This window comes from Chamaea fasciata, unplaced genomic scaffold (genome assembly GCF_029207755.1).
Source record: "Chamaea fasciata isolate MVZ Bird 193981 ecotype frontalis unplaced genomic scaffold, bChaFas1.0.hap1 SCAF_8, whole genome shotgun sequence".
NCBI lineage: Eukaryota > Metazoa > Chordata > Aves > Passeriformes > Sylviidae > Chamaea > Chamaea fasciata.
Window position 1 is genome coordinate 19241036 of NW_027094093.1, and position 16292 is coordinate 19257327.

General features: G+C 42.0%; 1 protein-coding gene across 2 annotated transcripts; it reads right to left on the reverse strand.

Annotated features, from left to right (window-relative positions):
- Positions 1-102: 102 nt before the first annotated feature.
- Positions 103-15465, reverse strand: GORASP2 (golgi reassembly stacking protein 2). Of its 2 annotated transcripts, none has more exons than XM_066189966.1 (10): positions 15327-15465; positions 7137-7217; positions 6211-6414; positions 5699-5785; positions 5116-5246; positions 4387-4519; positions 4139-4262; positions 3691-3777; positions 1724-1819; positions 103-1149 (listed from the first exon to the last, which is right to left on the reverse strand). In XM_066189966.1, the coding sequence occupies exons 1-10, from the start codon at positions 15387-15389 to the stop codon at positions 830-832; spliced, it is 1326 nt and encodes a 441-aa protein (XP_066046063.1). In that variant the 5' UTR covers positions 15390-15465; the 3' UTR covers positions 103-829. The 2 variants fall into 2 exon arrangements, with proteins under 2 accessions (XP_066046063.1, XP_066046062.1); XM_066189965.1 differs by lacking the exon at positions 15327-15465 and adding an exon at positions 13473-13543.
- Positions 15466-16292: the final 827 nt, after the last annotated feature.

Genomic DNA, 16292 nt, shown 5'->3' on the forward strand with positions numbered 1-16292 from the left:
GGGCCCTTTCACACATCTGTGCTAGAAAGAGCTAAGCTAAAAAGTTAAATGAGACTTCAAGAATTAAAAAAAAAAAAAGGTGCTATTTTGTCACACAAAGAATAAAATTCCAGGAATTTATTGCTATATGTATGCTTAATCCACTCATTCATCTTACAGTAGTCATGAAGTGCCAAATTGTGTGCTACATTTAACATTCCACGTATTCCCTTCCAAATGCCGTTTTACAGTGGGCGTATGAAACAACGCAGCAGGGGTCACGAAACATGGCTTGAGCATCTCTCAAGAGCTTAAAGACAAAGATTTGTGTACAAGCTGAATAACAACAGGTCAGTTAACAAGCCACTCAGCAGTTTTAACAGAAATATCTTTAGGTGGAAGTTTTGCAGCGTTAAAATTCACAACTCAGACTGAACATTCTCATCCCCACTGTAGAAACAAGATACTTGCAAAGAACAAGAATGGTACGTAAATGTCACACGCAAGACCCGCTTCATTTCTATCAGAAGCAAAAGTTGCTAATTATAAGCAAGGACAAGCCTAGCAGGGTAAGGCTGTCAGCCTACATTAAAAACAGATACCTCAGAGTTTGGCAGTGGAACTCTATTTACCACCTTGACTTTTTTTTGGTAACATACAAGTTCTTCCTCCCCCCCCCCCCCCCCCCCACTTTATAAATCCCCTTTTTATTTTTATTATACCTCCGTATTATTTACAGGACTTCTAAAGATTAAGTACAAACTAGTATGAAATTTATGATAGCTTGCTTTTCAAATATGTATCCCATGGCTAAATAAATACCAAGCCAATCCAACAGGGTGATCTGGAGTTATGATTCAGAAGCTTGTGTATCTGTGATTCCAGCTGTTTTCTCATTAGCTGCAGAGGATTCGTTTGATCTGTCAACAATAACTGCCCTGGAAGTTGGAGTAGTGCTATCCAAGGGGAGTGCAGAGGTGTCCTCTACATTTTCTGTAGTTCCAGGGTTGACGGAGAAGCTTCCAGCTTGAGGAATAGAGGGAAGCAAATCTGTAGGCACTGTAGATGCCTCTGTGGCCAAAGGAAGCATAGGAACACACTTGGGTGGCATTGATAGAGGCGTTATTCCCATCAGGTGCAGAGGCGGCAAGGGGGGAAGGGGTTGCAAACCTAAAGAGAAAAAAGGGGGAAAGAAAAGGCAGTGAGCTGCTGCACACCAGACAGCTCAAATGGTGTTTGTGCAGCACTGACTCAGCAGGCTCATGTCAAGCCTGATACTTTTCAGATTGCAGAATTGAAGAATCAGAGTAAATTCCAGGTTGCTCCCCAGAGGACTAGGTATTTATTGCATTAACACTGATGATTAGGTTTTTCTGGCCTTCACTGAAACTGCCAGAAACAAGAAGTCAACAAAAACTAATGTAAGCTTCTAATATCTTTTTGCTTGGTCCACGTGCACCTTCAGCAGTTTTGCCGAATTCAAACCTGTAAATCTAACATCAGTTCATAATTCTGGCATTCAGTTCAGGGAACGCCAGTCTCCTCATCTAGCTTACAAGGAAACACTTCATATTTACCTTTACCCATAAATAATATACTTTCACTTTTGGCACAATGTCTCCTGACATTCTGACAATTCCCATCTCAGGCAAACATTTAATTCATCTGCTTCAGAACTCCCCCAGATGGGTGTGAGTGTCAAGCATAACTCTAATTACAAGTTTCAGTTTGCAGAAGCACATACCAGGCTGTATGATTTCTGGAACAATCTGTGGTGCAGGTAAATTAAGTTTGGACAGATCAGTCAGATTAGGAAGGCCTGCTGGTAATGGCATCAGACCTAAGAGAAGAATGGAACGGTTACAGCTGAAAACTTAAAATTGTCTTTTTCTAACTGTTTCTTAGATCTTGTTGATAATTTAAAACGTGCTTTATATCTTGAATATAATCTTTATATGGATGAATGCAAATTCACCTGAATTTCAGCTTTTAAGTTGCACAGTGAGAACAGATACCTAACTGCAGGAAGTCGGGACTAGCAAATCCATAATCCCAAACCTTTCAGGTTTTTTCTGAGGAAAGCAGAATCTTATTTCAGAATTTTAAGTTTTGCATTCCAAGTTCAGCTTTCAACAAAGGTAGGTGTTTCACCACAGCACTATACCAGAAGTTCTCCATTCCAAATTTGAGTGGCAAAAAATATTATTAAATACACAGTAGTCCCTGATCCCTAATATTGATCACTCTCTTATTAGTCTTTTCTGCTTAGTTTGTGACTAGAGTTAATCACAAAAATGTATATCAAAAAGCAAGACAAAGGAACTTTCAAAGTCAGTAAAGACTGAAAGTAGAAGAAAAACATAAAATGAATGCAACACATGCCCTTCCATCACTGTGTCTGCTACGGAACATCCTTCTGCCCCTGAATTTTCCACTTTCAAAGAGCTTCATTTCTGAGACAAGGGCTCTATTCGTACTTTGTGTTTAGTTCAGAAAAGGTTTATTCAGAAATAAACTCTTGATACTACAGTATGAAGATAGAAAGGAGAAAAGTCCTAAAGCAAGGCCACTGTATAGAGATTTTGATTAAAACCCAGCCATCTTTACCTACTCATGAATTCATTTGCCATGAAGGCTGACATCACCTGACACAAAGAGCTTTCAGGTCAGCTATATGCAAAGTTGGTTTGAATTTTTTTTTTCTTTTTAATTTGAATAAAGCTGAACTTCATACAAACTCACTCAAATTTTAAACCTTCAGTATATTTAATAAGAACATTTTCATTAGTATATCCATGCAGATTGCAAGAAATATTCTAATTTGCTTTTTAAAAAGCAATGATATTATTCAGAGAAAAAGGGGAATGGAAAACTTGTATTTGCAGAGTTTAGGGAAGGGGTGGATTAGGTGGCTGAGGAAGAAAAGCACAATAATCTTTTTCTGCCTAGAGAAAATAGAGAACAACTGACAAGTTCAGCTTCTGTGAGAGTTCTCTGCCCTTGCCTGCATGCACTGAGCTCTACTGCACATCTTTTCTGTGTTAGAGGCTGTACCTCCAAGTGTTATGTAATGGACACATCTTGATCTACTTGTCTCATAATATGCAAAACATAAAATACAATTCCTTCAGTGTTTTGGAAGGCACAATTGAGTCCTGTACCACCACACCAATGCCACAGCAAAATCCTACACAATCCTCATCTTACCCCTTGTGAATACACAAGGAATAGTTGTGTTTGAAATGTTCATTATTATCAGGAAACAACCATGCTGTAGAAAGACTGTTACTTGTATTACACAGTACAAGTTTAAATTCCTATATAACTCAGAAACAGTAACTGCAACATAAATTCTATATTGTTAGCCCTGTATTTATACTAGGAATAGTGATCAAGCTGAGTATTTAAAAATGGCTTTCCTAAAATGTTGCAAAAAGCAAAGCAAAACCTTCCTGAGAAATCCTGAATTCTGCATCCCCAGGGCAGGGAGCCCTAAAAAGGTAAACTTGTAACATCACTCCTCGGTGCTACAGACATGCTGTGAACATACTCCAAGAAAAATAATTCTTCACATTGTAGAGGTTGTATGGAGAGAGATCTTCCATGAAATGCTTAAGTTGTGTGAAGTTAGGCAGTGGAAAAGACAGCTCTCTTCCCTTGCTCCTTAAGATTTTTCTTTCAGAAATGCTTTAAGAAATTTTACCTACTCACCTGGTAATGTAGTTGCTGGGTTAACTGGTGGCACAGAGGTAAGGGACTGACTGACTTGTGGTGGTAGTAATGGAACTGTTGGAACACCTGGTGGGGTACACAGGGAAACAACATTGATTTTAAGCATACAACACTTGATCTTCTTTCCCTAAGAAGTACAAATAAATAATTGCTTACAGGAGAATTACTATTTGCCTCAACATTAAAATGCTGATAAAACCAGTATCCTAAGTAATACACATGTAATACAGTTTTAATAGAAGTTGTTTGCAACTATTTTGTGAGCAAGTAAGGCACAAATCCAGTACATTAACCTTTTTTGTTGGGAAAAATTTAAGAGAAAGTTTTATTCTCTCTTTTGCCTTCTATTCAATTGATTAGAAACATCTGTGGGAACAAAAAGATCAGAAAGGCCATGCATTTCAGATCAGTTCCTTCCAATACCAACCTGTGCTGAGAGCATTACTGACAGTAGTTGAAGGTGAGTTAATAGAAAGTCCTGAAAGACTCTGCTCAAGGCCTGCTGACCCAGGAGGGAGGGTGGCTGAGGGATTAACCGATGATAGCTGAACCTTATTGAAGGAGAAAAGAAAGTTGTATCATTAGGGTTTGTTTCTACATGCACCAAGAGAAGAGAAAAGCAGTAAACATCATCATCCATTTGTACCAAGCCAACGGAGTGGGACCACAACTTACCTCTGTGAAACCATCTTTGAGGGGACTGAGAGATGCACTAGGCAACTGTCCTGGGAGAGAAATTTTCTTTCCCTCTTCAAAAGGGCGAGTAGGTATCCTATGTAAATATCCATAACCAATGCCACATCCTAGGCTTTTAAAATTTGAAGATTTTTAAGTCAGGTAAGTGACTTTACAACTACAGACTATAGTAAGCAACATATGAACAACTCAAGACACCAACAAGCAACAAGCTGTACAACCTTCCCCTCCTGCCCCCACATCGCCTCACTTTCTGTGGAGAAATAATCAATACAAAACAATTAAAAGAAAATTCTGTAGCTTTAGCAATAAATATTCTGCACAAAATAAAATTCATTATTATTTAAACCAAGCAGCTACTCCAGGTATACAGCTTGGAATTCAAGTCACAGCTGTTACTTGCAGTGCTGTGTTCTGCTACTCACAATACTTCAAGGATATACCACCAGCTAAAAACTGTTTGGAATTTAATGCAGAAAGCAACCATTGCACTTTATGCACTTCTGCACTAGCTAATTTACTGATTTACACCTCTCTCAATAGTAAGTACATCTGAATTTCAAGTAAACATATAATTTATTAGAGCAGAAACACTTTTGATATAACAACACTCTTTCTCTGTCTTTGCAGAAAACTTAAACCCAGGAGTTTTCAGGCTGGTGCTATAAGAAAGTTGCCCCATCCCCCTGTAAGACACTGTCTCCTTACCTGCCTTCTCCACCCCAGGCAGAATTTGGAGTAATCACCACTTCCCGACAATTATCTGTGTCTGTGTTGTATACATAAAGTTTTAATGGCTTTGCTTCATGTGTTTCAATAAGGGAAAAGAGATCTTCAGACTGCAAAAGGATAAAAATGAGTAAGGGCTTTCTTGTCCTTATTTTATCATTTGGCATTAGATTGATCATCCCAGTCCTGACTTTCTGTAATGGACTCTGGTAACAGCCACATGCTGCAGTTGTTGCAGTGCTGCTCTTTTATCACAAGACAAACTTTAAGATGTGTTTTGCTAGCACAACTCAGAAGACGTGGCACAACCCAAATTTCAAATCTGCTATTCAAAATACTGATTTTAAAGTACAAAAGTTTGTATCTGACTTCATGAAGACATTTAAGAGCAGTTCTTATTTCCAGGATTGCCTTTAAGAAGAGGCACAATTGCCAGAGCTGCTTCCTCTTTGCATTTGACATTCACACTGAACAGAGACAGAACCAGGGATGTTTCAAACTCCCCTGGTACAATTGGGTTTTTAGTTTTTAAAAACTAAAGACCTTAGTTTTATATACTTACCTCATTCATGACAGTATCTGCTCCAATGATATAGTCACTATGAGGTCGAAGTCCAGCCAACGCAGCAGGAGAATTTGGCTCCACTTCCTGGTTTTAAGATGGAAAGTTACAAAACACTATGTAACTGTCAGGGTATAGCAGAACAGATGTGCACTTCACACAAGCTGAGTCAGACAAACTGGCCAAGTTTTCAACACAGTGATGAACTCAGGAAACAGTGGCTCTATGGCAGTCCCTTTCCATATGGTTCTGGCGTTGTACCAAGTACAGTATCTCTGTGGACTGTACAGACCCATTCATTTAAATACAAGACTTGACAATATACTTACAAATATACATCTGTAGACTACAAACTACACTTGTAGCCTTCCCAAACCCAAAATCAATCAAAGCCAGTTTGATCAATGAGACCAGTTTGATCTCATGGCTTGTTAGCTACATCCTGTGCAAGTTCCTTTTCAACAGGAAGACAGAAACAGCAATAAGAAGAATACTTCCAAGTGCATACGTACCAAGACGTGCCAGACGTTTTCATTAGCCCCATCAAAGCTGCAGAAGCGAATGCTGACTCCCAGCAGGCCCTGCCCACCCCACATGTTGCTGGGGGTTACTGATGTTTCTCTCAGTTCCAGTGTTTTGCTACTGTACACAAGCATTTTTACAGGTTTTTCAACATTTGCTTTCAGCAGGTCCTTGAGAGTGTCGTTGTCTTTATTCTGCAAATGTGTAAACAAGAGCTTGGGTCAGTGTTCGACAGAACAAGCTTTCAGTTCTACAGCAACACTTGTATTCCAAAGGTGCTACACTGTTCATTACCAGAACATGAACCAACAGCTGTTTTGTAGCATGTTTCCAGTCTCTTCAAAATTCTACAATACAACTCTGGAAAAACCCTGGGACTTCACAGTAACAGGTCATACTTTCCAAAAATGAAAACACTTCACTTGGTTCAGAGGCTTTCTCGAATCCAGGCGTGCTGGTGCACAGCATCCCACAGCTGGTTTTTTCCACTGCTATGATGGTCTGTTGTTTGATGACAGCTCTGGCTTGAAAACTCCCCCCACATGCCTCCTTCCCAGCCAACAGCTCTGCCAGCAGCTTTTCACTCAACCTGTTTGGACTGGGTGAAGTTCTCATGGAAGCACACAGAACTAGGAGGGCACCAGCACAAGCCATGAGGGGTGGATCAGCAGGCAATTCTGTGTCGGTGCAGATGTCTGCAGAGAGCATGTCTGTCTTATTCTCCAGCTAAACTAGGCAGAACTGCTCCTACAGGGTGAAGGAAATCAATTCCTGATGCAGTTTGCCTCCCTCATTTAAAAGTCAGAAGAAATATTTTACATACATTTAAATAAAACAAGTCCATTGGTTTACCTATAAATATCAGATTCTCAAGACGTTGTTTATATTAAAAGTTATAAAATAACAACACACTTACCAATCTTGAACCGTTAATAGAAACGATAAAATCAAAGAATGGCTCCAATCCAGCTCTATGCCCCGGTGAGTTTTCTTGTACCTAACAAAGTTAAACGAGAATTTAGTAAAAGTGTTCCAATGCTGATTCATAGATTAGAATTATATTTCTACTTGTGCCAACTGTAGTCTAGAAGCTACTAATGCTTGTATGTATAATTTTATAATATTTAAATATAATCATATAAGCTGTAGAACCAAAAAATCCCTACTTTACAAAAAAAATGTATTTCAAAAGAATTAGTAATTTATAAATTGAGGAATGACACAGCAGTAGCCACTCCCTGGGAAAAGCAGTGCTTAACAGTTGCATCAGATAAATTGTAAGTATTTGTTTCAAGAAAGGAGATTATAGTGAAAGGACAAGGTTAATGAGTTCTGAAAAGGTTGGTTAAAAAGCACTCTCTTTCCACAGAGTACCAACGTTGGACCTTGCTTTCTATCTTATGCCTACTAAAGGAATAGCAGAGTCACATCTGTAAGCACAGGTTGTGATGTCATGATTAAACATCATCTGGTGACATTCTTGAGACACAGAGGGCATCTGTACAACGAGTGATTTTATTAACAGACCTTCCAGTTGCAGGAAAAGAGACATGTAATTTTGCAGCCATGGCAGCTCAAATAATTCAACCACTCCACTAAGCCAAGGCCTAAGTTCTGAACACACTGCTCCCAGAAGGTAAAAATATCCTTTTAATTCCAAAGGGAGTAACTGAGAGACATTTTGCCAATGTTATTTTTTCACTATTGCTCACAATGAAAAGTAACTCCAATATGGCTGTCACATTTTTTCCTGCAGCTTTTTTAGCAAAGACACTCTTTTTTCTGTGTGGAAGCTGATTCATTTTACCCACCGCCTTCTTCTCTTACGTACTACAATCACCTGCCAAAAAGATCTAAAAAGAGGTACCCTTTACAGAGTGGTTCCTTACATTCCATGTCATTCTACCTGACAGAAGTGGTAAAAATGTATTTGTTCAATCCTGGCCTGATTCTGCAGGAACTGAGTTTTCCTAATGTAACTTATCTAGAACAAAATATTCTCCTATGGATTGTTTGAAGTGCTTGATTACTAATAAAACTGGATTTTTAAAATTGTATTATCTCTGCCCAACATATTCACAAAATCAGAGCTTGGAAAAAACTCAGATTACTTGTGGGTAACAGGTGCCCGAAGCTTAGAATATTAATCACATAACCTACGTCAGGAATTAGTAATTCCAGAGTCACAGCACACACATATTGATTGTTGTCTAAGATTTGTAAAGCGGCAAAAAAAAATGAAACCAACAATATCCCAAAGTAGAAAGAATCACTGAGGCAACAATAACACCAGCAAAGTCCACATTTATAATTTCTAACTAGAACTTGAAGTGTGCCTGTAAAAGTGTCTCTTCAAGATGCCTGGAGGCTCCTTGGAAATAATTTTCTACAGCTGGGGTACAGGTATTCTCCCTCTCCCAAGTACTAAGTGTATGAACACACATCTCCCAGTCACAAATATTCTGCAGTCCTTCTAACTAGATCCAAACTACCGCCTCCATGTCACTTCACTTAACCTGCCTGTTCAAGATGCCTCTCACCAAGAACAACCAGAGATCAAACCCCAAACTGTGCACCAAGTAATAAGGTAAAGTACAAGCTGAGCTCCATGGGGCACACACCCTGGCTCCAGCTGCACAGAAACTCCCAGCGCACTGTGGACATGGCTTTGCCATTTGTGGACTGTTTCTAGAGCTCATTTAACGGTAGATATTCAAACTTGCAATAATGTAGGGCTACCTGAGAACAGCCTCTACAAACAGAAATTTTACCTTAGAAAAGACACAGAGAGGCTAAAATTCACTACATGAATTATTCTTCCCAAATACTGAAAGTGTTTACTTACTACGTTGGATACTTGAGACCTCCTTGCCAAAGAGAGGTTCAACAGTTTTGTCAAAGGAGAATTAAAACTCTGCTTTCCTACAGACATGATCCACAATGGTATTCTCAGACTTGCAGTTTCTCTTGTAATCAAGTAATTCAAAACATCCTCTCCTTTCCCGTGTTGGAGTAGTGAATGTAGGATGAGTTTATGCTGTTTGTTGTTCTTACCTCAGTTTAGAGAAGTGACATGAAAATACTCTAAAAGCCTCTCTCTCTCTCTCTTATTCCACCAGCTATTGCATAGGTCATAGAGGAACTTTCAGTTTGTGTTTTTAATGAACCTGGCATACAGGCTTTATGCCAAAATTAAATCAGCAGATGGTTTCAAAACTTTCTGAAAAAACAGTTTTAAAGACTTAACATGCATTAGTTACAACTCAGCATTAAAAATCAGTACATCCAGCATAACACATCAGATTTTTGTCATGGATATATATCATGGCCTTGAAATTATGAAAGACCAGACTTCGTCTCATTCAGAGATCTTCCTCCATTTCTAAATTAACTTATTTGAAATAAAAAAAACCCCATACTAAAATCACAACAAATCCCCCGCACCCTGACAATACCCCTTCCCTAATGGCCTCCAAGAGATTATATCCTGAACACCATGAGCCAAGCGTGGCCAGTACTCAGTAAGAAATATTTTTTGAAATAAGATGGAGTACATACAGTAAATGAGAACTACGTACGTTCAGCATCCATTAATGGCAAGCTCACTTGGGATGGATAAATAATTTACTTATAATACCAAATCTCTGTTCTGCCCCAAATTGGTGAGGGGACTGAGAGTTTCCAAGTTCCAAACAATTAGTTTGCAGAAAGTATCTTCAGAAGTTGAACTCCTTGCTCCAAACCCATCACAACCCTGAACATCTCTGCACAGTTTGTTTCTAAGTGGGCATGTAAAAACTACCAGGAAGCTGCAGTTAAAAGAAATCAAGCCCTTATAGTTGCGTCAATCACACCTCAGAAGCAGGTATGTGCATCCCTTCTGCCATCCTGCCATGCCAAGGTTGTCACAAAGTTTCCTATTCCCTGGCCTTCATTGATAGAAAAGCACCTGGCAGTCCCAGAAATGCCACCCAGAAATTCTGAGTCCATTCCACATGAAAAGTCTCCTCCTTAAAGAAGTGATGTGCTCAGCCCTGCACAACAACTGCACTGACCCCACACAGGTTTTGTCACACCATCTCACTTCCAGTCACCACCTGCCCAATTCCTCACCAGCACACAGTACCAAATGCACAACACAGCTCTCTGCTCCAAGCTGTGGCCACAATTCTCTTCCAGGAGCCACAGCAACAAAGGATAACCAGGGACCTTAGAAAATACAAGGACACAAATTATTCTACCTCTACTAAGGATGGAAATAATAAAGATTCCATGGATATGGACATAAACTCTGTGCCTCCTGAGAAATTTGGCTTTATGCAGCTTTGCTGGGTGCCCCAAGTAGGTATTTAGTAAGTTGCCTTTGTAATTGAGTAATTGCTGAGAAATAACCAAGCAATACCATTCACAACAGATGCTGCTGCAGGCAAGATACCATGCCCAGGAGCTTGGGAAGCCTGAGTCTCTCAAAGCCAGCTGTTCCTTCAGACATACAAGTCACAGATCTGTGTGGGTAAATGCCATGACTTTCTAACAATAGAGACAAACAGTGGCACAGAAAATGCAAAGAAGCTGTGGCAATGCAGTGCCAGATCTTTTTAAGAGCAAATGAAGAAAATCTCTATCAAATGCTGAGTATCAGAGGGCAGAAAAGGGCCTCACACAGTGCTGCAGGGTTTCAGTCTCTCACCAAGATGACAGCAGGGCTGCTGAGTACATAGATCACACACTGATTTCCCTTTAATTCACTGTCAAGAATGAAACAGGAAAAAGGTTTCAAGGTCAATACACCAATTTTAATTTGCAGTACTGAAAAGACTTTCCTGGTAAATACATGAAGTTTTTCTTGCTGAACACCGCTCCCAACACTATCGTTCTATGCCTACACAGTATCCATTGCACATTGCACATTTTAAGAAGTCTGCTCAGCAGCACACTGGTCACAAATCGAAGCCCCAAGAGAGCACTGCAACTGCAAATGAAATTAGGCACTGAAATGTGAGTTTTTCAGAGGTAGATGAAGGCTTTGAACACTTCTGAAAGTCAGTTCCCTTTACCTTTTAGTTTTTAAACTTTCAGAAGCTTAGCTTCAAGCATTAAAAACACAACTTCCAAGGCTTTCTTTTTTCCCCACATAAGAAACCCTTTCCACTATTCTACTTTATTTGCAAAGAAATACTGAAAGGTTTTTTTGTAGTTCTTCCACCCACTCCATAACTGGCAGTAAAATTTCATTGCATATCATATATAAGCAATTCCTGATAGATCTGATAAAATCTCTTTTATTTCTGTCAGTTACTTTAATTCATTACCTTGTTTAACTGAATTGAATTCCTTGATGAAACACAATTTTCAAAAGAAAAGCTTTTTCAGTTGCTGGTAAGAAAACAGATTCTATGTATGTAGCTAACCTTTTATTTTAGCACAGAGAATTTAACTCAAGCTTTTAAAATGTGAACCTCCTTTAAAAGGTAAGTCATCACTTCATGCAACATGTTTGTATCACTATTATAACAAACCAAAGCACTCAAACAGGAGTGGGAAATCTAAACTTTGGGCGCTGCTGCTCAGTATCTTTTAGGGAGAACACCACATAACATGGTAGCATACAAATTTCTCACAGATAAGAGTTCTTACATAGAATCTTACAACAATTTAGTTTGGAAAAGACCTCTGTGATCATCAAGTCCAACCACTAACACAGTACTGTCAAGTTCACCATTAAATCTAACCCAAAGGCCACATCTACACATTTTCTGAATGTTTTCAGGCATTAGATTAAACCACTTCCTGGGCAGCCTATTCCAATACCTGACCATCCTTTTGATGAAAAAAGTTTTCCTAAAATTCAGCCTGTAAATCTCTCATGGTGCAACTTGAGGCTCTTTCCTCTTGTTCTCTCACTTGTTACTTAAGAAGAGAGGCCAACCCCCACTTCTCTATACCCTCCTCTCAGGGAGTTGTAGAGTCATGAGGTCTCCCCTGAGCTCCTCCAGGCTAAACACCCCCAGCTCCCTCGGTTGCTCCTCACAGGAGTTGTGCTCCAGAGCATCTCTGGACACATTCCAGCACCTCAATGTCCTTTCTGAACTGAGGAGCCCAGAACTGGACACAGCCCTTGAGCTGTGACCTCACCAGTGCTGAGTGCAGGGGGACAGTCATTGTCCTGGCCCTGCTGGTCACACTGTTTCTGATCCAGGCCAGGATGTCTCTGGCCTTCTGGCCACCTGGGCACACGCTGGCTCATGTTCAGCTGCTGCCAACCAGCACCCCCAGGTCCTTTCCCACTGGGCCATTTCCCAGTCACTTTGTCCCAGCCATGGGGATGTTGTGACATCATCTAGCAGCTGAAGAAACTGTCAGGTCATTACATCAGCCTGGGCAAACTACAGCAGTTTCACACTGCTGAGCAAGAAAATTACTCAAAATTTTCCTTCATTCTGTTTTGAGGAGCAGAAACAAAGAGATACTGAGCAATACCCAGAGTCTGCCTGTTGGTCTAATCAGCCACATACCTTATGTTAAAAGAAACTCGAGAATTGTTTCAAACAAATGACTCATTACCAGGTCTATTTATGAAGAGACTTGGGCAACAAAACACATGGCAACTTTTTCTCCCTCTTACCTCAACCTCTTAGACATTTTAATGTCTAGAACACCAACTATGCAACGCACAGACAGCAAGTTCTGCTGTCAAGTATGCACAGGATGAAATTCTTTTCCTCTGACAGCACTTCAGTCCTGGAGCATTCCTAATTCCTGTTACAACTGCACTGCTGATAAAGCTTACAATAAAAGCAATATTGCTCTGACTATCAGCAGAAGTAGCCAAAAGAATCAAGTACTCTGCAAATTTACACTGAAAATTAATGATGGTAGTGTTCACTTGCTGCATATATTTCTGTTCCTATTTGAAGTGAGCACAGAGAGAGACTTTCGACTAGTTGTGTGGGGAGGCAGCATGTACAGTCTAAAAGTCTCACTGTAAAAAACCTGCAACTTGCAACAGTCTCAGTCTGCTCATCCTTCTGGCAGCTTGTGCTTGGCTCCTATAGACAAAGTGAACAACTCTTTGTTTCACGGCCATTTAACACACATTTTTCATTTATCTGCCTTCCCCAAACAAATTCTTCCAATAACTGAAAATTTTTTTGGACATTTGTCTAATTTTCCCACAGGCAACGAAATCTTTTAAACAATCACTTTACATTATTTACAGAAGTTTGGTGTTATCAGAGAAATCTGATCTTACTCGAATTAGATCTGGAACACTGGCAGACTCCTGCTGTTTTCCTTCTACCATTCTCATTGACCTCATTGAAGTACGGAGCTCAGAAAGAAAACATACTTGAGAGTAAATTAGAACAAAACAGCAGTTTTGCTTGAGCCCAAATTCAATCTTCTAGACTGAAGGTCAATCCATGCAGACAGAGCGCTGTGCAGAGCTCCTCGAACAGTGTGAACCAAACACTGTCTGTTACAAACTCACTAGAGAATGGCAACTGGAAAACTAAACTTGGAAAAACTACAGAGGGAAATTCTAGTCACATTCATGCCACATGCATTTAAATAAAAAACATTCCAAATTGTAACTGTTAGGCTGGGATCATGATGCAGTTTAAGATGCCTGTCCATAGACAAAGAGTAACCATTCACTACTGTGGTGTCTTAAGATATCAGTAAGAAGAAAAGGCAGTGAAAAAAAGAGATATCAGTCTGTTTAAGACAGCAGACAGGTCCTTTACTGCATTTAATATAAATAAGGATGTTCTCCTGGAAATCAACTACTTCAATGTGCACCTCTCAATTACATTTACAAAGACTGGCAATCAAACATTGCCATTTTGGGTCATAGCAAAAACATTACAACAAAAAAGTGCCTAAACGAAAACAAAAGGCTCCAGATCCAAGGAAGACTACAGGAAAAAATTACTAGATTCTACTTCATAAAAGAGATTAATCTCAATTTATCAACATGCTTTAATCAAACAGTATGAACTCATAAATACGATGTAATTAAAGTACATATTGGTATGTACAAAGTACAAGTCTCCAAAGTAAAAAGTTAAGGAAATTTACACTGTACTATGCTAAAAAAAGCAAGTCTGCCAGTTCTACCAATCTGCACAATAGTTTTTTGTGCGGGAAAAGGAGAAGACAAAGTGGACTGACATAAATTAGTAACACTGGACTATTATATACCATTAATATTAAAAGGGAGATTTAAAAAAAACCCCACACTGTGACTTTAGTCATATATAGATCTTAACAGAATGTTTGGATTTGATCAGAACATATCCAAAAGGCTCCGATTCCAACAAACACACCAGCCCAGCAGGGCCTCCAGAGTGAGGGCACTCACACTCGGGCTACAGAGGCCAAGGCCCGGCGGTGTGCGCAGGGCTGAGGCCAGCAAAGCCCCTGCACCCCGGCGCCTCAGACTCCGCAGCACGGCCTGGGAACCATTCTGCCCGCTGAAAGCAAGAGGAAAGGCTTTCAAAAGGCTGTTCACAAAACCTCACGAATGCAGCCTAATAAGGTATTTTGTATTTCGCATATAAAACCAAAGTTTTGTGGCCGCAATGTGAACAAAACCAATGTAACCATGGAAAACAGTACTTTCACCAAAGTTGCAGCCCTCAGTGAACACCTTGATCCGACACCTCTGAACTACTCCGGAGGGGCAGCAGCTACAGTCAGTCCGTGATGCAGCGGCAAGCCGGACGCCTTATCCCGGGAGCCCCTGAGCGCAGCCCAGACCCGCGGGCTGGGGTGTGGGCAGCGTCTGCTGGAGGAGAGGCCGCCTCGCCCCCAGGGCTGCCCACACCCAGCATCGCCTCCCCTGCGCAGGCCTGGTCACAGGGAGGCACAACCTGGCCGGGAGAACTGCTCATTCTGGACCATTTCTTCCTCCGGACTTCCCAAATGCGGGAGCGGCAGCGCGGGCCCGGCGCACCTCAGCGTTCCCGCAGCCGCGGCGGAGCTCCGGCCGCCCCGGGAGCCCCCGGGCCGCTCCAGCGCGGCCCCACGGCGGGACAGGCCCCCGCCCGCGGGCCGCCGCCGGGCTGAGTGTCCGCGGCGCCCGGCCGGGCCGCGCCGCCCTTACCCGCAGGACGTGGTAGCCCTCGGTGCCGCCGCCGGGGATGTCGATGCTCTGCGAGGCGCCCATGGCCGCAAACGCGCCGCGACGGGGACGTGGCACCGCGCGCTGCCCCCGCCCGGCGCCAGGCGGGGCCCTACGGCGGCCGCGAGGGGCCACGGCCGCGCGCTCCTGCCTGCAGCCGTGTCGCCCCCTGGCGGCCGAGGGCGGCGGCGCGACATGCGGGGCGGGGACACCCGACGGTGCCCGACAGGTAGAGTTAATGAATTTATTAGTGTTAGCTATACGAATAAACTAAATGTGTTCACAGAAAATAAAGGTGGCAGGTTATAACCTATGCTGCTTTGTCTACTCCCACAGCTCTCTGGAGCTCCGAGCGCCGCTCCCCCTGCGAGGCCGAGCCGGTCGGGGCTGCCGTGAGCGCCAGAACCCGTCCGGGAGCTGGAGCTGAAGCGGGAGGAGCAGTGCACCGGTACAGAAAGCGAGAAATGCTGCCCAAGGACCGAATTTTGCAACAACCCGTTTCAGGGCATGCACCGCAAACTTCAGGCAGTAACGGGGCTGATCCTCGCTGCCGACGTTGTCGCGACACGCAGCGACAGAGACCTGTGTTAGTGCGAGGAGAGCCGCCGGCCGCGGCCCACGCCCAGCCATGAAATCCCGCCCTGAGCCGACGGGCTGCCTCGGTGCCGCTGGAGAAGGCGGACGGTGGATTATCAAGGAGCACTACGAATCTGAGATTCACATCTTCCCCCTCCGAGAGTTCTTTGTTCCTGGAAGGCTTTTCCATTGCCTGCCCGTGCAGACCAGTGCGCCCTGGTTCCGATCCCGGAGACCTCCAGAGAAGTGACCTCTCTAAGGAATGCTGCTGTCACCGGTCTTTTAGTGATGCAGAAGTTCACTATTTATTAGTGAACTGCAACACAGTGCAGGAAAGGATATTCAGATTAGCATACTTCATTTCTTTTGGAC

Bases quoted from the DNA above. Each gene is read 5' to 3' on its own strand.
- GORASP2 (XM_066189965.1), bottom strand. From the start codon at position 13,538: ATGAGGTCAATGAGAATGGTAGAAGGAAAACAGCAGGAGTCTGCCAGT. The intron at 5,786-6,210 runs GTACGTATGCAC...TCTTAAAACCAG, and splicing joins AAAACGTCTGGCACGTCTTG to GAAGTGGAGCCAAATTCTCC. The intron at 4,520-5,115 runs GTAAGGAGACAG...AAATTTTAAAAG, and splicing joins GCCTGGGGTGGAGAAGGCAG to CCTAGGATGTGGCATTGGTT.